This window comes from Phyllobates terribilis, unplaced genomic scaffold, assembly GCF_046119375.1.
Source record: "Phyllobates terribilis strain yellow unplaced genomic scaffold, ASM4611937v1 Scaffold_9__5_contigs__length_417890890, whole genome shotgun sequence".
In the NCBI taxonomy this organism is placed as follows: Eukaryota; Metazoa; Chordata; class Amphibia; order Anura; family Dendrobatidae; genus Phyllobates; species Phyllobates terribilis.
Window position 1 is genome coordinate 109,991,958 of NW_027362769.1, and position 27,378 is coordinate 110,019,335.

At 48.6% G+C, this 27,378-nt stretch overlaps 1 protein-coding gene across 1 annotated transcript in view; it reads left to right on the plus strand.

The window, feature by feature from the left end:
* Window positions 1-27,378, plus strand: part of LOC141161707 (dynein axonemal heavy chain 11-like) — a 1,128,345-nt gene that overhangs the window by 91,327 nt on the left and 1,009,640 nt on the right. The window contains exons 15-17 of the mRNA XM_073646926.1: window positions 2,065-2,289; window positions 2,943-3,034; window positions 24,671-24,797. Of these exons, the coding sequence (XP_073503027.1) occupies window positions 2,065-2,289; window positions 2,943-3,034; window positions 24,671-24,797 (444 nt within the window). The remainder of the gene's footprint in view (window positions 1-2,064; window positions 2,290-2,942; window positions 3,035-24,670; window positions 24,798-27,378) is intronic.

The following is a 27,378-nucleotide window of genomic DNA, read 5'->3' on the forward strand; positions in this document are numbered from 1 at the left end:
AGACCCCCCAAGGCACCTATCTAGATGCATAGTGAGCACTTGGAACCCCTAGGTGCTTCACAAATTGATTCGTAAAAATGATAAAGTGAAAAAAAAAACACTTTTTCATTTTTCGAATCAATTTGTGAAGCACCTGGGGGTTCCAAGTGCTCACTATGCATCTAGAGAGGTGCCTTGGGGGTGTAGTTTCCAAAATGGGGTCACTTGTGGGGGAGCTCCAATGTTTGGGCACACAGGGGCTCTCCAAAACGCAACATGGTGTCCGCTAACAATTTGAGCCGATTTTCCATTCAATTTGTTAGCGGATACCATGTTGCATTTGGAGAGTCCCTGTGTGCCCAAACATTGGAGCTCCCCCACAAGTGACCCCATTTTGGAAACTAGACCCCCCAAGGCACCTATCTAGATGCATAGTGAGCACTTGGAACCCCTAGGTGCTTCACAAATTGATTCGTAAAAATGAGAAAGTGAAAAAAAAAACACTTTTTCATTTTTCAAATCAATTTGTGAAGCACCTGGGGGTTCCAAGTGCTCACTATGCATCTAGAGAGGTGCCTTGGGGGTGTAGTTTCCAAAATGGGGTCACTTGTGGGGGAGCTCCAATGTTTGGGCACACAGGGGCTCTCCAAAACAACATGGCGTCCGCTAATTATTCAAGCAAATTTTGCAATCAAAAAGTCAAATAGCGCTCCTTCCCTTCCGAGCCCTGCCGTGCGCCCAAACAGTGTTTTTTCCCCACATATTGGGTATCTGCGTGCCCAGGGGAAATTGAACAACAAATTTTGCGGTCCATTTTTTCTTGTTACCCCTGTGAAAATAAGAAAAATTGGGTCTAAAGTAACATTTTTGTGAAAAAAGTTAAATGTTCATTTTTTTCTTCCACATTCCAAAAATTCCTGTGAAGCACCTGAAGGGTTAATAAAGTTCTTGAATGTGGTTTTGAGCACCTTGAGGGGTGCAGTTTTTAGAATGGTGTCACTTTTGGGTATTTTCTGTCATAAAGACCTCTCAAAGTGACTTCAAATGTGATGTGGTCCCTAAAAAAATGGTTTTGTAAATTTTGTTGGAAAAATGAGAAATCGCTGGTCAACTTTTAACCCTTATAGCTCCCTAACAAAAAAAAATGTTGGTTCCAAAATTGTGCTGATGTAAAGTAGACATGTGGGAAATGTTATTTATTAACTCTTTTGTGTGACAAATCTCTCTGATTTAAGGGCATAAAAATTCAAATTTTGAAAATTGCAAAATTTTCAAAATTTTTGCCAAATTTCCGTTTTTTTCACAAATAAACGCAAGTGATATCGAAGAAATTTTACCACAATCATGAAGTACAATATGTCACGAAAAAACAATCTCAGAATCAGGGGGATCTGTTGAAGCGTTCCAGAGTAATTACCTCATAAAGTGACAGTGGTCAGAATTGTAAAAATTGGCCTGGTCATTAACGTGCAAACCACCCTTGGGGCTTAAGGGGTTAAAGAAGCCCTCCCATCAAAATTTGTATCCTCTTAATATATTGCAGTCATCATATTGTATAGCACTGTGTACTTACAATTGCTCATTTTACCTTTCTACCCAGTTAATTCTTCTCTTTTCCATTAGGTCTATGACATTAAGTGATTAAAAAGAGACTAGCTGAATCCTTCTAAGCTCTATGTAGAAACAGGAAGTCTCTATTCCCTGCATGAGTCATCATTGCAAAAGTCCCTGGCAGTGGAGGAGGGAGCAGCTGGGTCTGGAGGTGAAGAGGGTGATGACTCATGCATGGAAAAGAGACTTCCTGTTTCTACCTAGAGCAGAGAAGAATGAACCAGGTAGAAAGGCAAAGTGAGCTATTGTAAGTACACAGTGCCTTATTATATGATGATTGCACTATATTAAGAGGATAAAACTTTGATGGAAGGAGTGCTCCTTTGATGTTATTGCAAGGACATGTCTGTAAATCCTCTCTGCCTCACCAGAGAGACAAAGTATGTGAATTAGAAAGGTTGAACCTCATCTAAGACAACTAAAGTTAGAGCCCTTTCTAGAAGACACAACACACATTGTGGATTTCTTTTACAGGTTCAGTTACAAAACATTTTAATGAGCAAATATGTGGAATTCTTCTCGGTGGAAGTGAGCAGATGGCAAAAGAATTTAATGGTAGCTGATATGGTCATATCGGTGTGGCTAGAAGTGCAGAAAACGTGGGCTCACTTGCAAAGTATATTTGCGAACTCAGAAGATATTAGAAAGCAACTTCCGGAGGATGCCAGGAGATTTGAGGGAATTGACTTAGATTTCAAGGTATGTTGCTCTCAATAAGTTTACTGTGTGCAGTTAATATGTATTATAAACGGTGGTCTACATAGAAGAGAGGAGGCCATATAGAGAAGCTGAAGATGGACCTATCAATATGTTGTCATATTTTGCTGTCCAGGACAGAAAGGCTTGATGTTTGTTTCCCCCTCCATGTCTACTTCTGTGAACTTTTGTCCAATTCTCTATCTCCTTGTTGCAGTTCCTTCAGAGAAGGGCATCCTGCATAGGTTTTCGGCACCCAAACGTAAGGGTAATGAGATCAACCAAGGCTGTGCACCTTCTCTCCAGTTAAACCCATACCACTGCAAGGTTTAGATGTTTAATACTTATACCCCTCTTGCTTTACCCTTACAGCAATTTAACTGAAAAAAGTCCCAATCCCCTGCTCCTCACAAATTTCTCCTGGAGTTTCAGCCATGGATGCTACAAATATTGCCTACCACAAATGCCTCCTGAGTTCTTTAACTTGGACAATAATGATGGTTGACCTGGGACAGATGTACCGTTTGCCCCATGATAAAAGTGTCCCTGGCGTAAATATTATACATTACAGTTGTTGCGTTTGTGGTCTAAAATATATACTATAATATGTAACATATAGGTAGAGATCTCTGATCAAGTCTATATATTGGATTTAGGAATTAATGGACAGTATCATCAGCACGAACATAGTCATTGATGTCACAAGTGAGCCAGGATTACTGGAAAAGTTGGAGGCTCTTCAGAAAAGGTTTGCATTTGTTACTGATAAACTGTAATTAATTAAACCTATAATGATTAGAGCTGAGTATATAGATTAGCAGAACCCTTGTCCAATGGCTACGTTGGTAGTCCGTGGCTGCCGGACCAGAGCACTGCAAAACTCCTTCTACCTATCTTCATCCCTGGTGCCTCTTCTGATCATTAGGTCTGGGGACATTATTATTACAGTGTGAGGCATGCATGACGTCGCGCTGAGCCTGCTAATCAGAAGAGGCCAGCAGGTAGGAGGACTTCACAATGCTCTGGTCTGGTGGTTAAAGACTACTGATATGGCCGCTAAGCTAGGTTACTGCTAAACTTTTTGCTCAACTCTAGTAATGATCACTGGCTGCATAAGTTCATTATGCTCAATAATTCCATCTTTTACCTCTTTCTACCTTTCTTCTATTTGTCAAAATTAAAACATCGACGGTCTGGTGATTCTTGTGAATTTTCTTTAGAACTTGGTAGTGTATATGAACCTTGTACAATGACTCACAGAGTCCCCATTTATATTAAAGAGGTATTAGAGGCATAAACATTTACGGTATATTCTCAGGCTGGGCGCTTTCTCCATAGAAGTAATTTTATAGTTCCCATAGATTTGAATGGAGAGTGCTGATAGCAAGTGCAACCTCCAGTGACTCCATAGTATTCCACTCTATTGACTTTCATGGGGAAGGTGAGCATGAATTGGTGATGGATATTACATCCTGTGGATCTGCCATAAATGTCTATGATATGTCTAGAATTATATTATTTATTATTATAGTGCAATTTATTCCATAGGGCTTTACAGTCTACAAGGGATGGGTGTGGATACAGTAGGTGAGAGTAGAGGTGGTCGTGCAGCGGTATGGTGGAGCGGTGGTTACTGCAGGTTATAGGGTTGTCAGAAGAGGTAGATCTTCAGGTTCCTTTTGAAGGTTTCCACGGTAGGCGAGAGCCTGATATGTCGGGGTAGAGAATTCCAGAGTAGTGGGGATGCACGGGAGAAATCTTGTATGCGATTTTCGGAAGAGAAGATAAGAGGGGAGTAGAGGAGGAGATCTTGTTAGGATTGGTGGTTGCGTGCAGGTAAGTACCGGGAGACTAGGTCACAGATGTATGGAAGAGATAGGTTGTGGATGGCTTTGTATGCCAAGGTTAGGGTTTTGAAGTGGAGTCTCTGGGCAATGGGGAGCCAGTGAAGGGATTGACAAAGAGGAGAGGCCGGGGAATAGTGGGGGGACAGGTGGATTAGTTGGGCAGCAGAGTTTAGGATAGATTGGAGGGGTTCGAGAGTGGTAGAAGGGAGGCCACAGAGCAGGAGGTTGCAGTAGTCAAGGCGGGAGATGATGAGGGCATGCACTAGTGTTTTTGCGGTTGAGGATTTGTGGTTGAGGAATGTGCAGATCTGGGAGATATTTTTGAATTGGAGTCGGCAGGAAGTGGAAAGGGCTTGGATATGTGATTTGAAAGAGCGATTAGAGTCCAGGGTTACCCCAAGGCAGCAAGCTTGCGGGACTGGGGAGAGTGGACAGCCATTGACTTTGATAAATACAGTGGGTACGGAAAGTATTCAGACCCCTTTAAATTTTTCACTCTTTGTTTCATTGCAGCCATTTGGTAAATTCTAAAAAGTTCATTTTTATTTCTCATTAAAGTACACTCTGCACCCCATCTTGACTGAAAAAAACACAAATGTAGACATTTTTGCAAATTTATTAAAAAAGAAAAACTGAAATATCACATGGTTATAAGTATTCAGACCCTTTGCTCAAAACCTCATATTTAAGTCACATCTGTCTGACGCGCCCCCTGGGCCAGTGCTGTTTGGGGGATACCCGGAGCCGGATCAGATGGGGGTTGTAGTCTCCGAGTGGCGGTGACCCGGTCCGTGCCCAGGGTGTCAAGCTCAGTGTGTGGCAGTCTTTACAGATGTTATTAGTTGTTCTTTGTGTCGACTACGCCACCCGTTGATTTGCGGTCAATACGGCCGCCGCTGCAGCAGGGTCCGCTGAGGCTGGTGGTATGTGTGCAGCTTCGGGTAGTATAACCCCCAACGGGAGGGGTATAGCCTCAGGGGGTCAGGTGTAGAGGATGGTGGTAGTGGTGGTGCAGTGTGGATGGTAAGAAGACTCAGAGTCGGGCTGTGCAGTTCAGGGTTTTTACTTACTGCTGTTCTGTTGGTCACTCTGGCCTTGAGTGACCGCCCGAGCCGTGCTGCGTCCACCAGGTCCTGGACTCGGCCAACCCCCAAGCAATTCTGGAGCGTGGTCCTGAGCTCCCTTTCTGACTGTCCTCTCTACTGGCCTTTCTCATCAGGGGTCCACTTATATCCGGCTCCCTCGGGCCTCTTGGTGGGTGCACCTCTTCGGGGTTCCCTGACCCTATGCCTGGTGTGCCTTCTTAGTGGACTTAGTGAGGGGCTGCTCCACATGTAATGTCGCAGCCTCCGGTTCTTAGCTGAGGCTTGTTTCTCTCCTCCACTAATTTGGGATCCGGTTCCCTTGCGTGCCAACCCTTCACCCTTCTGGTCTAATTCTGGGTTCTTGGGGTTCCTTCTTCTCCCCCTCTGGGTCCTTCTCTTCTCCTCTCTCTTCTCTCTGCAGGCGCTCCTGGACCTCTCTCAGGACTCACTAACCCTCTACAGAAGACTGACCCTGATCTAAGATGGTTCCCACCTTATATACTCCCTCTATGTGTGAGCTCAGGTGACCAGCACCCAATGAGCTCCTAGCATTACCCAGACTGCTCCCCCTATCTGCCCCTACACTACTGGGATGTTCCACCCCCCTCCCACTCCAGCCAGGGACAGACACTGTCGTACCTGCACATATACCTAGTGGGAGTACCATCGGTCTGTCCCTCGGAAATGGGATGTATGTAGTGTATGCAGCTAACTGAGCTCAGTTCCACACTCCATCCTTACCCGGGAGTGGAATACCACACCTCTGGGTTGAGGTGCAATACCCCTGTAGCAGCCGAATCCTCAGGGTGCTACATGTCCATTTCCTTGTGATCCTCCTTGAGATGGTTCTATGACCATGTGATATTTCAGTTTTTCTTTTTTAATAAATTTGCAAAAATTTCTACATTTCTGTTTTTTTCAGTCAAGATGGGGTGCAGAGTGTACTTTAATGAGAAATAGAAATTAACTTTTTAAAATTTACCAAATGGCTGCAATGAAACAAAGAGTGAAAAATTTAAAGGGGTCTGAATATTTTCCGTACCCATTGTAGGTCAGATAGGGGGGGGTTGAGTGAGATGGTGGAAATATGATGAATTCTGTTTTATCCATGTTAAGTTTTATAAATTTAGCAGAGAAGAAGGATGAAATAGCGGACAGGCATTGTGGGATTCTGGTTAGTAGGGAGGTGATATCGGGTGCAGAGCGGTAGATCTGTGTGTCTTCAGCATAGAGGTGATACTGAAAGCCATGAGACTCTATGAGCTGTCCCAGGCCAAAGGTGCAGATGGAGAAGAGCAGGGTCCCTAGGACTGAACCTTTAGGGACACCGACAGATAGGGGGGCGAGATGAGGAGGTGGTGTATGAGTGGGAGACACTGAATTTCCTGCCTGTTAGGTATGAGGAGATCCAAGATAGGGCCAGGTCTGTGATGCAGAGAGATGAGAGAGCCTGTAGTAAGGAGGAATAGTCCACTGTGTCGAAGGCAGATGACAGGTCCAGGAGGAGGACAGAGTACTGCCGCTGCGATTTGGCAGTTAGTAGGTCATTGATGACTTTAGTCAGGGCAGTTTCAGTAGAATGGTGCAGTAGGAAGCCAGATTGTGAGCTGTCAAAGAGGGAGCAGGAGGTGAGGTAGGACGACAGTTGAAAGTGGACATGTTGTTCTAGTAGTTTTGAGGCATAGGCGAGAAGTGATATGGGGTGATAGCTAGACACAGAGGATGGGTCAAGAGAGGGATTTTTGAGGATGGGTGTAATCGAGGCATGTTTGAAGCATGAAGGGAAGACACCAGTTGTTAGTCACAGGTTGAAAAGGTGGGTTAGGTTTGGGATGAAGACTGTGGTAAGGTTGGGGATGAGGTGGGACGGGATTGGGTCAAGTTCACAGGTGGTGAGGTGTGACTTGGAGAGTAAAGAGGAAAGTTGATCTTCCGTAATGGTGGAGAAGCTGGTTTTAGAGGAGGAGGATTGAGTAGATATGATGAGGGGCTGTGGGGACTTTAGAAAAAAGTTTTGTCTGATGGTTTCACTCTTCTGTTTGAATAATGAGGCAAAGTCTTCAGCTGAGATGAGAGGAGAGGGAGGAGGCGCTGGGGGATGGAGGACAGAATTGAAAGTGTTGAATAGCTGTTTAGGGTTGTAAGACAGGGAGGATATGAGAGATGAGAAGTATGTTTGTTTTGCTGCAGTGAGTGTGGACTTGAAGGTATTGAAGGACTGTTTGAATGCGATGACGTGCTCATTGGAGTGGGATCTTTTCCATCTCTACTCAGCAACCCCGAAAGGCCTGTTGCAGTTCTTTAATTAGGCTGATGTGCCAGGGTTGCCTGTTGATTGTGCAAGCTTTGGTATGTGTGAGGGGGGCGACTGAATTGAGAGCTGCAGCTGTTGTAGTGTTATACAAAGCGGCAGCAACATCTGCATCATGTAAGGAACTAATGTCTGTAAGAGGGAGAAGGGATTTAGAGAGTGAGTGTAGGTCAAGGTCTTTAAGATTTCGGCCAGGGTGTTCAAGTTTGTGCAGTGGGGATTGTGACCCTGGAGAGGAGAGGGTAGGGAATGTAAGTAGGTTGTGGTCAGAAAGAGGGAGAGGGGAGTTAGAGAGGTTAGATAGGGAACAGAGACGGGTGAAGATCAGGTCCAGTGTGTGGCCATCTTTGTGAGTGGCTGCTGTAGACCATTGAATGAGGCCAAAGGAGGAAGTGAGGGATAGAAGCTTAGAGATAGATGAGTGGGAAATGTCAATGGGGATGATGAAGTCGCCCATGATGATAGTAGGGATGTCAGCGGAAAACAAGTGAAGTAGCAAGGTTGTGAAGTGGTCAAAGAAGGTCGGGGCTGGTCCTGGGGGGGCGGTAGATGACAGCCAGTTGGAAGGGAAGTAAATGCATACACAGTGCACTTCAAAAAAGGGGAGAATAATGGAGGGTGGCAGTGGGATTTGGGTGAAGGAGCAGTTATCTGACAGGAGAAAACCTACTCCTCCTCCATGCTTGCCAACGTGGCAGGGGGTGTGAGAAAGATGGAATCCACCATACGAAAGTGCTGCTGGAGAGGCTGTGTCAGAGGGGGTGAGCCAGGTTTCGGTGATGGTGAGGAAGGAAAGTTTGTTAGTAATGAAAAGATCATGGATGTAGAAAAGTTTGTTGCAGATGAAGCAAGTGTTCCATAGAGCTCCTGTTAGTGGGACTGGGGAAGCAGGGGCTGGGTGAATGGGTGTAAGGTTAGAAACGTTTCGAGAGTTTGTGATAGATCGTGGATAGGAGGTGGAAGTGACTGTGGGGATGTGGTGAGGAGGACCAGGATTTGGAGAGATATCGCCAGCAGTGAGGAGGAGCAAGGAAAGTGTTAGTAGGTGGGAGCAGGAGAGAGCATGAGGTGGCTGTCTGTGCTTAGAGACACAGGATTGAATGTTGAGGAATAGTTCTGAGAGGGAGGTGAGATGAAAGGGGAGGATTGAGGGAGAGATGAAGAGTTCCTTACTAGGTGTAGGGATTAGGGGTGGTTGTAAAAAGTGAAGGATTATGCGGGTGAGAGTGAAAACAAACACAAACATTGTTTACAAAGTCCAAGTATCCAGTTACCTTCAGTTCCCTTCTGGTTCAATTCTGGTATAATTCTTATTTTTCACACTTAAGTGATGATACACTTAAGGCGATGGACGCAGACTAAAGTCTATGCAGATAAGTAACTGCAGATATTTGCTACTGAAGGCATTCAGGTGTCAACCAGAGGGGAGTGGTCTGTGCTCATCTTGATAAGCTTAGTAAGGCTGAGCCAGATGCTGGATATTCAGGGCAGAATAAACAAGGAGGACATGAATAAAAGTAGGAAAGTGGGGGTAGGGGAGCCATGAGTAGTTGAAGAATATAACAAGTGAATGCGAGAAGCAGAGGTAGGGGAGATCACAGCACAGAGAAAGCTGGATGACATACCAAGAGAGTACAGCCAGCAGAGGTAGGGGAGATCACAGCACAGGGAAAGCTGGATGACATACCAAGAGAGTACAGCCAGCAGAGGTAGGGGAGATCACAGCACAGAGAAAGCTGGATGACATACCAAGAAAGTACAGCCAGCAGAGGTAGGGGAGATCACAGCACAGAGAAAGCTGGATGACATACCAAGAGACCAAGCGAGTACAGCCAGCAGAGGTAGGGGAGATCACAGCACAGGGAAAGCTGGGTGACATGCCAAGAGAGTACAGCCAGCAGATGTAGGGGAGATCACAGCACAGGGAAAGCTGGGTGACATACCAAGAGAGTACAGCCAGCAGAGGTAGGGGAGATCACAGCACAGGGAAAGCTGGGTGACATACCAAGAGAGTACAGCCAGCAGAGGTAGGGGAGATCACAGCACAGAGAAAGCTGGGTGACATACCAAGAGAGTACAGCCAGCAGAGGTAGGGGAGATCACAGCACAATAATCCTTTAACCCCTTCCTGAGACAGCCAATTTTCATTTCTGCGTTTTTGTTTTTTCCTTTTCCTTCTTCAAAGAGTCATAACTTTTTTTTAATGTCCATCCACATAGCCGTATGAGGTCTTGTTTTTTGCAGGACGAGTTGTTCTTTTGAATAACATCATATTTTTTATCGTATAATGTACTGGAAATGGGGAAAACAATTCTAAGTGCGGTGAAATTGCAAAAAAAAACAAAAAATGTAATCCCAACATTTTTGGGGTTTTTTGTTATCACAGCGTTTATTGTGGGGTAAAAAATGACCAGGCATCATGATTCTCCACGTCAGTACGAATATAGTGATACCAAACTTCTCAATTTTTTTTATTATTTTTGTACTGAAAAAAATATGGGTTTTTTTTTGTGTTGCCATTTTCCAGAACCTGTTCCAGAACTTTTTTTCCCCCCATCAATGGAGCCTTCTTTATGCAGGGCGAGCAGACATATTTATTAATATCATTTTGGCATATATATGTAGCGCCCCGAGGGCTCGGTCGCTACAGAGGTATTGCACCTCTGCCAGAGGTGTGATATTCCACTCCCGGGTAAGGATGGAGTATGGACCAGGGCTCAGGTAGCTGCATGCAGCACACACACCCCATTTCCGGGGGACAGCTCAATGGTGCTCCCATTTAAATAGTAATGCAGGCACGACAGACCATGTCCCTGGCTGGAGTGGGGAAGGGGGAGGAACACCCTGTGATGTAGGAGCAGAAGGGGATGGTTCCTGAGCGTAGGTAGGAGCCCATTGGTTGCTGGTCACCTGGGCTCAAGGTCTAGAGGGAAGTATAAAAGGTGGGCACCATCTTAGATCGGGGTTCAGTTCAGTTCGGGGTCGGTCTGTTCGGTGGAGAACGCAGAGGAGAAGACAGGGAGCAGAGGCTCTGTAGGAGCTCTGCTCAGAGGCAGGCCTAGAGAAAAGGCTGGGGCCAGAGAAAAGAAGAAACAGAGGAGAAGAGAAGGAACAGGAGAAGGGAAAGAAGTGGCCAAGAAACAGAAGGGCTCAGGAACAAGAAGGTGGAAGGGACCCTAAGGACCAACGTGAATTGGGTGACGGGTCAGGCAAGAAGAGGGTACCAGATCCCAATTTGGTGGAAGCTAATAATCTTCAGCCAAGAACCGGAGGTTGCGACCATCACTTGGTGCGACCCCTTGCTAAACCTTGCTAGGAAGGCATACCATATAGGGTAGCGGGAAACGGGGCCCACGTTTGCCCGCATAGACCCGCAGGAGCTGGACAAAAGCTTGGTCACTGGCGGGGCATGAGCCGAAGGAAGGATAGGAAGGAGCTCTGAACCATACTCTTGAAGTGCCTGGGGGTTGACCGAGTCCCTCACCTGGTGAACACCGCACGGCTTGGGTGGTCACTGCTTGCGCTGAAGTGACCCGGAGCATATGAACTGTGAGTAAAAGCCATTGGACTGCAGTACGTTGTCTGTGTACTCCTTGCTCCTCCAGCACTAACGGCACTGGGACTCTCTGCACCATCACCCCACCATCCTCTACACTGCCCTGGGGCTGCACTCTTCCTGTGGGGAGTAACACTACCTCAGCTGCAAACACCATCAGCCTCAGCGGTCTGCCTTGCAGCGGCGGTTCATAATAGCTGCAATCCACGGGTGGCGTAGTCAGACATTACTTACAGCACATCATAGACTACCACTGGTCTGACCACCCTGAGCCACGGGACCAGGTCACCACTACTACTCCCAGCATTGCCCTGAAGTCCGGTCCCGAGTGCCCCACGGCCCAGGGGGCGAGTCAGCTTTGGCGTAGTCGGCAGGATTCGTGACCAACCCGCCACAAACGGGTATTGCGCGCCTGAAAAAAGACTGTTTCACTGTACTAAAGATGGCGCCCGCCCCAGAAGAACGAGCGCCATAATGTGCGCGCCAAAAGACCACAGGAAGCCACCTCCCATCGTGGGCCAGGTCCCAGAATGGCGCCAAAGAAAGAGCCCACCCCCAACAGCCATGAGCGCGGCTGTGGAGATGTCCATCAAGGTGGGGGGGCTGCCCTTGAAAGTGATTGTCAGCAGATTGCCCCAAGACCACCCCCAATGGGGGTGGAAAGAGAAGAAAACTGTGGGGCAGGGCGCGGTCTGGATCAGTCTAGACAGACCGCACCCGGGAATGGAGGAAGCATTCAGCAGCACCAATACCTTGACCCGGAGCCTGCTGCAGGCTGAACCGCCATGCAGCCTGGCGGAGATCCTGGCGCAGCTCCCCACAGATCCGGAGCATGCGCAAGCTGCACTGGAAGACCTGGATCGGAGGATGGTCCGGGCGCAGCGGGATGCGCTTGCCGGGTGGAGAGAAGAACTGGCCCGGCAGGCTGGAACCCGCCAGCGGCAGGCATCACCCGCACCCCGGAGAACGCCTGCCTCTGAGGACGGTGAAGGAGGAGTGAAGGCCGGAGACGACGCCGCGGAGGGAGCCACGAGGACTGAGGCAGGTAAAGAGGACGTTACCACCCCAGGCCCAGCAGCTGCAAGCCTGCCCCAGCCTCCCGTCGCAGAGCCCGAAGCCCCACTCACCGTACCTGTTGCCGCGTCGTTACTACTCCCGGCTAGGCCTCAAGCGGCAGGAGCCGCGGCCACGCCCCGCCCTGCGCCACGCCCCCCGACCTCGGGCGCGGTGAAGAAGAAGGCGTCACCAGCCGGGTCGCAGGGCCTAGTGAACCCGGGCGCCGTTACCCCACCAGCGCCCCCCTCCTGGACTGGGCCGCCACCGGGCACAACTGGAAGACTCCCGGCCTGGTCGCAAGGCCGAGTGCCCCCGGGCGCTGCTCCCAAACCGGGGCCCCCCGCTATACCACCGCTGGGCGCGGACCTGTTTGCCCAGCACACCGGTCCGGATGGACTGCTGTTGGTGTGGCCGGCCGAGCTGGCCAGTGGTCGACCATGGAAGACCCAGCCCCCGCGAGCCCCTGATACCTGCTCCGGAGCCCGTAGAAGTCACGCTGCCCCCACTAGAGGACGCCCAATTTGAGTGGGACCCCACTGGCGAAAACCTAATGGGGTTCACTCAGGAGACCCGGGCAGACGCAACCCGTCGTCTGGAGTCCTGTCGTCAGCAGCTGGTGACCTTTGAGCGGGAACGGCGAGAGAGGCGCGTTAGAGAGGAGCGGCTTCAGGCCCAGAGTGCCGAGCAGAAACACAAGGCCCGTCAAGACCCCCAAGCCGCCCGCGGTCCCCGAGCCACCGGGACCGTGATAAAATTCCAGATGGAGAATGGCTGGGGCTTTATAAGGGACCCGGGAACCGCCGGTGACGTCTTTGTGACCCGCAGGGACGTCGAAAGCCATCTGCCAGAGGGACACCGTGGACATGACCTATACCCTGGTGATGTGGTCACCTATACCCGGCACAAGGGCGCCAAAGGGCCGTACGCCCTCCATGTCCACCGGCTTACCGAGGAGGAACTGCGGCACTACGGTTACGAGGAAAGCCAAGAGGACCCAGACGGGTCTGAAGACTATCCTGAGGAAGGTGCGCAAGGAGGACACCGCTACTGAAAAGTGGCAGTGCACAAGTGTAAATAGTTACCCGTCAGGGTAAAGGAACTGTTATGAGACTGTTACCTGTTTGAAAGTTGCCCCTTATCCCTTGTCTGGCTGGGGACTGAGAACAGCCATCCCCCTTCCCCTACCTGGCTGAGGACTGAGAGCAGCCATTTCCCCTTTCCAACCGGCCGAGGACTGGGAACGGCCAATCCCCTGTAAATAGTTGCGCTTCCTAAAGCGCCCCCTACTGGTTTTATAACAAGACTGTAACGTCTACCTCGGGACAGAGAGTCCCTCACGTTTAACAGTTTACTGAAGTTTTTGCACTTAAAAGATGATTGAACACCTGGTCACAAGTTGCCCAGCGGCCAGAGTTCAAGAATGTGTTTTGAAAATGTTTTTCTTGCAAATGTTTTATGTAGAAAAAGTTTTATATGCTGCTAAATAATAATGTGAAAGTTTTCTTTTCTAATGTGAAAAGTTTTGAAAAAGTTTTGCATGTCCTGTACTTAATTGTTTTTGCTCTGTTCCAGCCCGAGGACGTGCTGTGCTTTACTGGGGGGGAATGTAGCGCCCCGAGGGCTCGGTCGCTACAGAGGTATTGCACTTCTGTCAGAGGTGTGATATTCCACTCCCGGGTAAGGATGGAGTATGGACCAGGGCTCAGGTAGCTGCATGCAGCACACACACCCCATTTCCGGGGGACAGCTCAACGGTGCTCCCATTTAAATAGTAATGCAGGCACGACAGACCATGTCTCTGGCTGGAGTGGGGAGGGGGGAGGAAAACCCTGTGATGTAGGAGCAGAAGGGGACGGTTCCTGAGCATAGGTAGGAGCCCATTGGTTGCTGGTCACCTGGGCTCAAGTTGTAGAGGGAAGTATAAAAGGTGGGCACCATCTTAGATCGGGGTTCAGTTCAGTTCGGGGTCGGTCTGTTCAGTGGAGAACGCAGAGGAGAAGACAGGGAGCAGAGGCTCTGTAGGAGCTCTGCTCAGAGGCAGGCCTAGAGAAAAGGCCGGGACCGGAGAAGAGAAGGAACAGGAGAAGGGAAAGAAGTGGCCAAGAAACAGAAGGGCTCAGGAACAAGAAGGTGGAAGGGACCCTAAGGACCAACGTGAATCGGGTGACGGGTCAGGTAAGAAGAGGGTACCGGATCCCAATTTGGTGGAAGCTAATAATCTTCAGCCAAGAACCGGAGGTCGCGACCATCACTTGGTGCGACCCCTTGCTAAACCTTGCTAGGAAGGCATACCATATAGGGTAGCGGGAAACGGGGCCTACGTTTGCCCGCATAGACACGCGGGAGCTGGACAAAAGCTTGGTCACTGGCGGGGCATGAGCCGAAGGAAGGATAGGAAGGAGCTCTGAACCATACTCCTGAAGTGCCTGGGGGTTGACCGAGTCCCTCACCTGGTGGACACCGCACGGCTAGGGTGGTCACTGCTTGCGCTGAAGTGACCCGGAGCATATGAACTGTGAGTAAAAGCCATTGGACTGCAGTACATTGTCTGTGTACTCCTTGCTCCTTCAGCACTAACGGCACTGGGACTCTCTGCACCATCACCCCCACCATCCTCTACATTGCCCTGGGGCTGCACTCTTCCCGTGGGGAGTAACACTACCTCAGCTGCAAACACCATCAGCCTCAGCGGTCTGCCTTGCAGCGGCGGTTCATAATAGCCGCAATCCACGGGTGGCGTAGTCGGACATTACTTACAGCACATCATAGACTACCACTGGTCTGACCACCCTGAGCCATGGGACCAGGTCGCCACTACTACTCCCAGCATTGCCCTGAAGTCCGGTCCCGAGTGCCCCACGGCCCAGGGGGCGAGTCATATACATTTTAGTTGCTTCTTATTAAAGGGAATCTGTTACCCTCTTGCTCTTATCTGACCTCTAATATGGGCATACAGTTGATAGAAATGTAAATCTATACTTCCCTGAGGCCTGCGCACAAGATCACTGCTGAAAACAACATAGCCGGGAGAAAAAAGTGCGCCTTACGTTAAAGGTGATTAGGAAGACGACACTGCATGTCACAGAGCACTGTGACATGCAGGGGAGGGGGGAACAGTGTAATTCACTAAGTAGGCGGGGATTTCTTCCCGTTCCCCGGCCCCTAAGCATCAGAAAACGGATTGAATAAAAAGCAATTTCAAAGCAAGCAGACATCTAATATGAGGCATACAGGTATGTATAGATTTTCATTTCTATCACCTGTATGCCCATGTTAGAGGTCAGATAACTCCGAGGGGGTGATAGATTCCCTTTAAAAAAAAATTCCAGCCTTCCAGCGACCAAAAAAATACAATCTCGGCATTTTCATTTTTTCTCTGCTTCTGATGTTTACCGATTGAGTTAATTAGGTTTATATTTGATAGATCAGACTTTTATAGAGGTGGCGACACCACTTATGAGCAATTTTTTTATATATATTTATTTTAATGGGGGAAAAGTGGGGTGATTTGAGTTATTTTTTTTTTTTATTTTTTTTTAGTCCTCTTGGGGGAACTTTAACCTATATATAGCAATACTTCAACATTAATGTATGTAGCAAAAATCACAGTCTCCTTTGAAACCCAGCCGCAGGAGCACAGGGGTCTTCTGCGCGCTTCAAATGCAGCTGCCACAGATTGACAGGAGCACTTAAGTGGTTAACAGCAGCGGATGGAGCTCGACTCCACTGGCTGCTTTTGGGGGCAGATCATGGATGTGTACCTCAGCCATTATTTGCTGAGTATAAGGCAGGCTCAGCCTCTAAGCCTGCTCCATACACCCTCACATGATTTGTGCTGTACATGTACGGCAGATGTCTGGAAGTGAATAAAGGGAATTTGTCTAGTCAGGTTGTTCTCTGACCGATCAGGTCATTTAAAGCTTAACTGTTGCAATCTTTTGCTCCCTGGCTGGGAAAAAAATTGCTGTTTTAACCCCTTCACCCTGGGCCATTTTCCATTTTCATTTTTCCCTCCCCTTCTTCCCAGAGCCATAACTATTTTATTTTTTCGTCCTAGTTATATGAGGACTTGTTTTTTGTGGGCCGAATTTTACTTTTGAATGTCACCCTTGATTTTATTATACAGTGTACTGGAAAATGGGAAAAAAAATTCCAAGTATGGTGAAATTGAAAAAAAAGTTCAATTCCACAATTATTTGTTTTGTTTTTTACTTACCATGTTCACTATATGGTAAAACTGACCTGGCAATATGATTCCCCAAGTCAGTATGAGTACGAAAATACTACTTTTTTATTTAAGTGGTGAAAAAAAATTCAGAAAGTTGGATGAAAATAAAATTTAGCTTTTGCCCCCATTTTCAAAGATCCATAATGTTTTAAATTTTTGGGATATGGGCGGGGTGTGGACTCATTTTTTGCCTTCTGAATTGACGTTTTTACTGATTCTATTTTGGGGTAGATACGATGTTTTGATCGCTTCTTATTGCATTTTATTGCAATGTTGCAGCAGCCAAAAAAACTTAATTCTGGCGTTTCGATTTTCTTTCTCGATACACCATTTACTGATCGGATTAATTTACTTTATATGTTGATAGATTGGACATTTCTGAATGCAGCGATACCAAATATGTGTATTTTTTTATTATTTTATTATTTTTAATGGGGCAAAAGGGGTAATTTGAACTTTTGTGGTTTTTTTTTTTTCATAATTTTAAAAACTTTTTTTAAAACTTTATTTAATAGTCCCTTTAGTACACTTGAAGCTGCCATTGTCCGATCGCCTGTTCTATACATAGTAGCGCTTCAGCACTGCTATGCATAACAGAAATCACAATCTCCTATGAACACCGGCCACAAGCCGGCGTTCACAGGAGGCTCGTAATGACAGACACTGGGGTCATCAGCAGCCCCTCGACTGTCAAGGCAACCCCAGCCCCGAGATCACATGACAGGAGCGCTGATGGGAGGGATGAATGACACGCTTCCGACCGGCTCGTGTTAAATCCCGCAGTCAGTGATTGACAGCAGATTTAATTGGTTAACTGCCATGGGTGAAGCACTGCTCCGCCCGTGACTATTAAAGGCACATGATGACTGATTAAATCAATCATCATGTGCAGGGAAAAATGCGAACTCAGCCTGTAAGCCCACATCAAAGTCAGGGACACAACATATGACATAAATATATGTCATATGTCGTGAAGCGGTTAATTCCAATATGCAAATTAGGTTTTAGTGCTCTGGGTGTAATCAGAGCACTTTCCAAGAAAGATATTTTCTTTTGGAATTTTTAACTTGGGTTTTGAAGCAATTCCGCTTCAAAATCCACATCAAAGTGTGTGCAAAGAGTGTTTCATTTGGTTTTGATGGGGATTTTGAAGCCAATCCACTTTAAAACTCTCATAAAATGATCTATGTGAATGACGCGCCCCTGGGCCTTCTGTGTCGTGCGGCATCGCGCGCACGGGGGCTTACCCGGAGCCGGATCAGATGGGGGTAGTAGTCTCGTGGCGGTGACCCGGTCCGTGCCCAGGGAGTCAAACTAAGTGGCGAGTCTATTAGCAGTAGATGTTGGATGACTACGCCACCCGTTGAATGCAGCTTTGGAGCTGCCGCTGCAGGGCAGACCGCTGAGGCCGGTGGAAGGATGGTGCAGCGGGGATGGTATAACCCCCAACGGGAGGGGTATGGCCTCAGGGCAGCAGGTGTAGATGATGGGGGTTGTGATGGTGCAGCAAGGAGAGTCAGAAACGTATGGTGCAGTTTCAGGGTTTTTACTCACAGATGGTACTTCAGTCACTTCGGCCGGGAGTGACCACCCGAGCCGTACTGCGTTCACCAGGTGCGGGACTCGGCTAACCCCCAGGCAGTTCCGGAGCGTGGTCCTGAGCTCCCCTCTCTCTCTCTTTCTGCTGGCCGTCCCCACCAGGGATCCACCTTTGTCCGGCTCCCTCGGGCCTCTTGGTGGTTAAACCTTCTCTGGCTTTCCTGACCCTACTCGTGGTGTGCCTTCCTGGTGGATATGGTGAGGGTCGTGGCAAAACTTGACCACGACCTCCGGTTCCTGGCTGAGGATCATTAGCCTCCACCAGTTTGGGTTCCGGTACCCGTTTCCGCCAACCCTTCACCCGGTAACTTGTGGGATCTCAGGGTTCCCTCTGGCTCTGCGTCTCTGGGCCTTTCTTCCTCCTCTCTCTCCACTGCAGGCTTGGCCCTGGAGCTGGGCCCAGCCGGAGCCACAGCTCCCCGTCAGCCCTCCTCAGACTGACTGACTGACTGACTCACTGACTCACCCTGTCCTAAGATGGTGCCCACCATATATACTCCCTCTATGTGTGAGCCCAGGTGACTAGCACCCAATGGGCTCCTATCTCTATGCCCAGAGCCCCTCCCCTATCTGCCCCTACACTACTGGGATGTTCCACCCCCCTCCCACTCCAGCCAGGGACAGACACTGTCGTACCTGCACATTCACCTAGTGGGAGTACCATTGATCTGTCCCCCGGAAATGGGATGAGTGTAGTGCATGCAGCTAGCTGAGCTCAGTCCCACACTCCATCCTTACCCGGGAGTGGAATACCACACCTCTGGCTCGAGGTGCACTACCCCTGTAGCAGCCGAGTCCTCGGGGTGCTACATTCTCCCCTGGTAAACCACAGCACGTCCTCGGGCTGTAAAAGAGCAAAACATACAAACATACAAAAAAATTTTTAAAGTGCACTTACATATAAGATATTTTAACTTTCACTCATCCCTTTATGGGAGGTACTTTTCTCTTTTAACGTTACAAGTATAAAACATTACGAACACACACATTTATAAAATATCATTAACTCTTTTAGCATAATAAAAACTTTTTCATAAGAAACATTCTTGATCCCTGGCCACCGTGCAACTTGTGACCAGGTAAAGTGCAACAGTCACTTGTAGAAAAACAGTTTTTCTTTAAAACCGGTAGGGGGCGCTTTAGAAAACGCAACTATATACAGGGTATGGCCGCTCTCAGTCCTCGGCCAGGTAAAGGGAAAGAACGACCGCTCTCAGTCCTCGGTCAGTGGGAATAGGGGAATGGCTGCTCACAGTCCTCAGCCTGTTTAAGGATAGGGGACGCAGGTAACAGTTCACACTTGTCCCAACGGGGAACTCACTTTACTCTAGCAGCATGACAAGTACCTTACGGGTAACTATGTACAGTTCCACTTTACCGTACTTCAGTAACGGCGTCCTTCTGCTCCTTCCTGAGGGTAATCTTCAAACCCGTCCGGGTCCTCTTGATTCTCCTCATACCGCAGCTCTTCCTCCGTCAACCGGTGTACATGAAGGGCGTACGGTCCTTTGGCACACTGGTGCCGGGTGAAAGTGACCTCGTCACCCAGGTAAAGGTCACGTCCGCGATGTCCCTCCGGCAGATGTGACTCGACATCCCTGCGGGTGACAAAGACGTCGCCGGGGGTTCGGTGATCCCGGATAAAGCCCCAACCGTGCTCCAGTTGGAACTTGATTACGGTCCCGGTGGCGCGGGGACCGTGGGCCGCACGGCGGTCTCGCCGGGTCCGGCTGTTCTGCTCCGAACTCTGAACTTGCAGCCGCTCCTCGCGGACCCGCCTCTCTCGCCGCTCCCTGTCGAAGACCTCCAGTTGTTGCCGGCAGCACTCCGCACGCTCGGCTGCGGCCGCCCGGGTCTCTTGGGTGAAGCCGATGAGGTTTTCTCCAGTGGGGTCCCATGCGAACTGCGCCTCCTCCAACGGGAGTGGGGTGATCTTGGCGGGTGCCGGAGCCGGGATCAGGGGCTCACACAGGGGCCCTTCCTTCCGGAGTCGGGAATGGTAGTACTCCGGTGGCCACTCAAAGGGCTGCCCATCCGAGCAAGCATGCTGGGCGAACAGGTCTTCACCCAAGGGCAGGACTTTGAGGGTTGAGGGCGCGGTGATGGCAGCGGCGCCCGGATTCACCAGGCCTTGTGACCAGGCCGGTGGCACCTTAAAGGTGAAGGGCACTGCGGAGACGGCGGCGCCCGGGGGTACTCGACCTTGCGACCAGGCCAGTGACTTGGTGGAGATAGAGGGCTCTGTTGGAACTGCGGCGCCCGGGGGTACTCGGCCCTGCGACCAGGCCGGTGGCGTCTCCTGCTTGGCCGCGCTCGGGGTTGAGGCGCGTGACGTCACAGGGGGCTTGGCCGCGGCTCCTGCTTGAGGCCTAGTCTGGAGCGGTGGCGGTGCAGCAACGGGCACGGTCGGTGGGATTTCGGGCTCTGCGACGGGGAGCTGGGGCAGGCTTATGGTTGCTGGGCTTGGGGTAGTAACGTCCCCTTTACCTGCCTCCGTCTCTTCAGCTCCTTCCACGGCGTCGTCTCCGGCCTTCATCCCTTCCGCACTGGCTTCAGGGGCAGGCGTGCTCCTCGTTGCGGGTGGTGTCCTTTGCTGGCGGGTTCCAGCCTGCAGGGCCATCTCTCTGCTCCACTCAGCTAGTACTTCTCGCTGTACTCGGGCCATCTTCCGAGCCAGGCCCTCCAGCGCGGTCCGTGCATGCTCCCGATCTTTGGGGAGCTGTGCCAGAATCTCCACCAGGCCTTCTGGGGTGGCGGCCTGCAGCAGGCTCCTGACCACAGGGTCGGTGCTGCCTGACTCTCCCTCCATCTCCGGGTGCGAACTCTCCAGACTCCTCCAGGCTGCACCCATCCTCACTCTTTTGTTCTTGATCCGCCCACACTGAGGGTGGTCCCGGGGCAACTTGGTGATTGTCAGTTCCAGGGGCAGTCCCCCCACGCTGATGGACATCTCTATCATTGCAGTCTCTGCCGGTGGGGGCGGTCTTTGCTTTTGGCGCTCTTCTGGGACCAGGCCCACGATGGGAGGTAGTCTCTTGCCACCCTCTGGCACGCCCATAATGGCGTCCGCTCTGCCAGGGCGGGAAATCTTCTCAGATGGCGGGAACCGTCTCCCAATGGCGGGAAACTCTGTGGATGGTGGGAAAAGACTGCAGATGGCGGGCAAACGGCGGGAAACGATCCGAGATGGCGTCCGATGGCGGGGACCCTCCGGAACCGGCGGGAGACTTCTTCCTACGGTACAGATAAACTTTTCTTCAGGCACGCAGTACCCGGTGGTGGCGGGCACGTGATCCTGCCGACTACGCCAAAGTTGACGCGCCCCTGGGCCTTCTGTGTCGTGCGGCATCGCGCGCACGGGGGCTTACCTGGAGCCGGATCAGATGGGGGTAGTAGTCTCGTGGCGGTGACCCGGTCCGTGCCCAGGGAGTCAAACTAAGTGGCGAGTCTATTAGCAGTAGATGTTGGATGACTACGCCACCCGTTGAATGCAGCTTTGGAGCTGCTGCTGCAGGGCAGACCGCTGAGGCCGGTGGAAGGATGGTGCAGCGGGGATGGTATAACCCCCAACGGGAGGGGTATGGCCTCAGGGCAGCAGGTGTAGATGATGGGGGTTGTGATGGTGCAGCAAGGAGAGTCAGAAACGTATGGTGCAGTTTCAGGGTTTTTACTCACAGATGGTACTTCAGTCACTTCGGCCGGGAGTGACCACCCGAGCCGTACTGCGTTCACCAGGTGCGGGACTCGGCTAACCCCCAGGCAGTTCCGGAGCGTGGTCCTGAGCTCCCCTCTCTCTCTCTTTCTGCTGGCCGTCCCCACCAGGGATCCACCTTTGTCCGGCTCCCTCGGGCCTCTTGGTGGTTAAACGATCTCTGGCTTTCCTGACCCTACTCGTGGTGTGCCTTACTGGTGGATATGGTGAGGGTCGTGGCAAAACTTGACCACGACCTCCGGTTCCTGGCTGAGGATCATTAGCCTCCACCAGTTTGGGTTCCGGTACCCGTTTCCGCCAACCCTTCACCCGGTAACTTGTGGGATCTCAGGGTTCCCTCTGGCTCTGCGTCTCTGGGCCTTTCTTCCTCCTCTCTCTCCACTGCAGGCTTGGCCCTGGAGCTGGACCCAGCCGGAGCCACAGCTCCCCGTCAGCCCTCCTCAGACTGACTGACTGACTGACTCACTGACTCACCCTGTCCTAAGATGGTGCCCACCATATATACTCCCTCTATGTGTGAGCCCAGGTGACTAGCACCCAATGGGCTCCTATCTCTATGCCCAGAGCCCCTCCCCTATCTGCCCCTACACTACTGGGATGTTCCACCCCCCTCCCACTCCAGCCAGGGACAGACACTGTCGTACCTGCACATTCACCTAGTGGGAGTACCATTGATCTGTCCCCCGGAAATGGGATGAGTGTAGTGCATGCAGCTAGCTGAGCTCAGTCCCACACTCCATCCTTACCCGGGAGTGGAATACCACACCTCTGGCTCGAGGTGCACTACCCCTGTAGCAGCCCAGTCCTCGGGGTGCTACATGAACATATCTCAGGGCTGGATTCATACATAAGTATGTCGCGGTTTGAGTACTGACCGCAATGCATGGACCGGCCACGAGTCTCCTGACCTAAACTTGACAGCCTGATATATCCCTATAAGGCTGTTGTGTTCTAGTCAGGAGATCTCGGCCGGTCCATGAATCACTTACTGTGACACAAGGATGTTTGAATCCAGCATAAGAAATATACTAGTAGGTTAATTGACTTACATAGATAGGGAAATTACATTGTGAGCCCTACTGGGTGCAGGGACAGATGCATATGATGTCAATTTCTGCTGAGTCTTGCAAATATATGTTGAGGTTATATAGGCAATATGAAAAAAATGAAATGTGACAATAATGCCCATTATTTAGGATTTTCTTGAGTCACATTACTAGGATTCTTAACTGCAAAAGTAAATAAATATGGTGTTTTATTGTAGTATAACTGTGCAATGCCGCAGTACAAGAATGAAAAAAAAATTCACCTACAAAAGGATCGCAGTAAGATATGTGCAAATAAAAAATGGTTTAATTAAAGGATAACAAATGATTGTAATTTATCTTGTACCAAATGAGACTTGTGCAACCAATTTTTACATAGAGCTGAAATTTTATGGGTCATTAACTTTTTGGTCTTGTATTAAAGGTAAATTAGCTAAGGTTTTAATCTGATTTGAGAATACAGATTCTGGTCATCGAAACACAATACGTTTTTTTTTCTGCACAAAATATCTACGTAATTTTTATTTTCACTATGATATTAGAGACCTTCTTTTGCTCCAGGTCTATGGTGACACTGTGGCTTTGTTAATTAGTTCATATTTCTTGAACTAGAAGAAAAGAAAAATCATCAAGGCATAAATGACTATAAACAGTGCTTAGAGAGTATTTTTCAGCTTCATAAAATTTTTTTTTAACTAAATATAAGACTAAAGTTACTAAAAATTGAAGGTTTGTCTTTCAAACTCTTTTTAAACTCCCTGGTAAAAGTGAATAGCAAAATGCAATATCTGTAAGGTCTCTTTTACGTAGCAGTACTTTTAAACTAAAACCAGGGCTAGACCCAAAATTCTGTGATTCCATCATACTTTTTCTTTTTCTTGTTCCTTGTTTTTTTCTACTCAAAGTTTAGGCTTACAAATACAGATGCAAAATACCAAAATTCTCAATGTGAAAGAGGCCTTCAGCAGATGTAAAGGGAATCTGCTTAAACTAAACACATCACCATGTTGGGCCGCTTGCCCTAAGAATAATAATACTTTTTTTTTTCAAAATCCTTTGTGAATATGTCTGGAAAAATAACTTTATTGTGGAATTCAATATGGTGCTAGGTGTCATGTAGGTGGTGCTCCATGGTCCGGTGGCACCTTCTCTTGGCTCATCTGCCCCACTCTGCTCTCCACATCCTTGATTGACAGCGCTGGCTTCACTTGGGCCACTTCCATCTTGGCTAAAATTCCAAGCAAGCACACATTCTTATGAAACAGGAGTGAATCCTCAGGAACAGCATTAGAAGACAAAGACCAGAAGAAAGGGTGTTTTGCGGATGAGCCGATATTGTGGTGACCTGCAAGATATCAGCTGAGACAGCGTTGGCCCAAGTGAAGCCAACAATATCAATCAAGCAGGTGAGGGCAGACCTGGCTAAGAGAGTTGCATCGGACCGCGGGTGCACCACCCGTGGTGCACCGCTCTTCATAGTTGCATACTAAATTAAAGTCGTTTTTCTACGCATAATCACAATGATTAACATGTGATTATTTTTAGGGCAAGTTGTCCAACATTGAGATGTGCTTAGTTTAGGATTTAATATTTCCTTGTACTCACTATAATGTCAGGAAATACAGATTTTGTTGCATTTTCCTACAAAACTCATCACACTAATGCCATATTCACTCATCAGTTTTTTTGATCAGTGTTTCATCAGTATTTGTAAACCAAAACCAGAAATGGCTCCAGAACACAGAACATGTGTGAATCTTGTAATCAGTAATACATTATGGATTTAGGATGAAATTAGGTTAGGAGTTTAGTAACTTTTTGGAATTTGATATTTTTGCATTTGGATTTGACTTAATTGTTGTTCTGAAAGACTTTATAATCTGAAATATCTAATGTTTAGCAGTTATTTTATGATTGTGCTTCTATTTTTTTTTTTTTGCAAAGGCTGACACTATGCGAAAAATCACTAGCAGATTACCTGGAATCCAAACGTCTTAGATTTCCAAGATTTTACTTTGTTTCATCTACGGATTTACTGGAGATCATCTCTAAAGGAACACATCCTAAACAGGTTAACCATGAATGCTGTCTGGATGCATTATTAGGTTATTGGTAAAAATGTATAGTCTCAGTAGTAATTTGGAAATCTATTGTCCTGTATAGAATGGGAAAGTTAAGCTGGCCATACACATTAGATGGCCATTAGATGGAAGTTGGCCGAATGATGGTTCAGCCGACAGCCATCTAAGTCGACTTTCCCAAACGTATGAGTGCTCGTTCGGCTGAGCGCTCCTGTGTTCTCTGTGAGATAGCTATCGACCTACATGTTGGTCGGAGGCTTATCTCAAGATGATCAATGCAATCGGCAGTCTGAAATCAGACATGCCTGATCGACAGTACTCAAGACCATCATCTGGCAGGCGCCCCCATCCATACTAGACCGTCGGCCGAATATGAGCTGGTTCGGTTGACATAATTTGAAATGTTTATGGCCAGCTTTAAAAGATCCGATTCCGGAAAACACTCACTCTATTGTGTAGTTGGTGGCACTTTCTCTTTTTTTTTGGTGACTGCTTTTGTCTCTTCTGTATCAAAACTCTTAGGTCCTATTATTTGACAAAACATTTTTGCCTAAGTTCTCACTGCCTACATGAGCTAGGCTCTGTTCACACTACTGTTGTGGCTTTGTTTTTTAGCAGTAACCACAATTCTCTGCCAGATCTGTTGTATGATAGATACCACTGGTTCTCGATAGAGCCCATTGACTTATAATGGTCTCCAAAGGCTTCCATCATAGTTTCTGTCACTTTGATAGGAAGAATAGTGCTGCATGCTTGAAAGAGCTTGTTAATGGCAGTGTGAAAAAAGTCTTAGGTTTTCCACATACACATGTTTCACGGCCCTGAAATGGACCCTGATGTATGAATTGGACACAGGACTCCTGACCTGAACTTAAAAGGAATCTGTCAGCATAAAGTGACTGCAGAAACCAAGCACTTTTGTTCGGTGCACCCTTGGTGTGGCCAAACAGTTTAGTGCACTTTCCCACCTCAACCCTTCTCCGGCTCTCTAAAGTCAGAGCTATCAATTAAAATAGAGGAAGGAGGTGGAGATAGTGGGAAAACAAGCAGATGGGAAGGTGTACTTAAATGTTTGGCCATGCCAAGGGTGCACCAAGCACCTGTGTTTGGTTTGAACACTCATTCTTTGCTGACAGACTCCCTTTGATGACGCGTGCAGACCACTGTATTACCGGTCCTAGTGCGATCTGCCAAAACATTGGATCACACTTGAACCAATGTTATGCTATAGGGCTGTATGATTTGTTTCTCAGACAGAGCCTGTCTGGGGAAAAAAATCACAGCATGCCTGAGTTCGATATTCGGGTCGCACTCGGCCATACAAGTCAATGAATCCGTGGAAAACATCGGACTGCACTTGGAACAGATCTGACTGCAATCAAATTTCTATGAACTGACACAATGAAGAAGATGGAGAAATAATTTTTTTCCATCTTCTCCTCATCCAAGAGATTGAGATCGCACTATGCTGACACTCTGATCAGACTCTGATCACAGTTTGTTCAGAGTACAATTTGCATAGTTGTCCCGATTTTCTGGGATGAGAGCATTTATGCTCGTGTGACGCTAGCCTAACAGTCAATCTGCACATTGAGGTCCATACTTGCTTGGACCATAAAACACAGATGTGCAAAACTGGCCTTAATCCTCTCTAGTTAATTGATCTAATATCCAGATTAGCACTCACCTACATAAAAATGATCCGCACTATTGTTGGATTATTGTCATTTATTACATCTCTACATATCATATTTTGTCACATGTGACACCCAATATATTTATTTAGTAGGGGCAAAACTAATATAAATCTTATTAAAAAATAACAAAACCAACAAGAAGTGTGTAGCACCCTGAGGACTCTTCTGCTACAGGGGTATTGCACCTCGACCCAGAGGTGTGGTATTCCACTCCCGGGTAAGGATGGAGTGTGGGACTGAGCTCAGTAGGCTGCATGCACTACATACATCCCATTTCCGGGGGACAGAACTACGGTACTCCCACCAAGTAAATGTGCAGGTACGACAGCGTCTGTCCCTGGCTGGAGTGGGAGGGGGGTGGAACATCCCAGTAGTGTAGGGGCAGATAGGGGGAGTACTCTGGGTAAAGCTAGGAGCTCATTGGGTGCTAGTCACCTGGGCTCACACATAGAGGGAGTATATATGGTGGGCACCATCTTAGGACAGAGAGGGCTGAGGGAGTCTTTAGGAAGAGTTCAGCCAGGAGGGCTGACAGGGAGCTGTGGCTCCGGCTGGGCCCAGCTCCAGAGCCAAGCCTGCAGAGGAGAGAGGAGAAAGAAAGGCCCAGAGTGGAAGACCAGAGGGAACCCTAAGAACCCAGAATCAGACCAAAAAGGGTGAAGGGTTGGCGGACACGGGTACCGGAACCCGAACTGGTGGAGGCCACTTATCCTCAGCCAGGAACCGGAGGTCGTGGTCAAGATTTGCCACGACCCTCACCAAATCCACCAGAAAGGCACACCAAGTATAGGGTCAGGGAACCCAGAGGAGGTTTGACCACCAAGAGACCCGAGGGAGCTGGCCAAAGGTGGATCCCTGGTGGGAACGGCCAGAG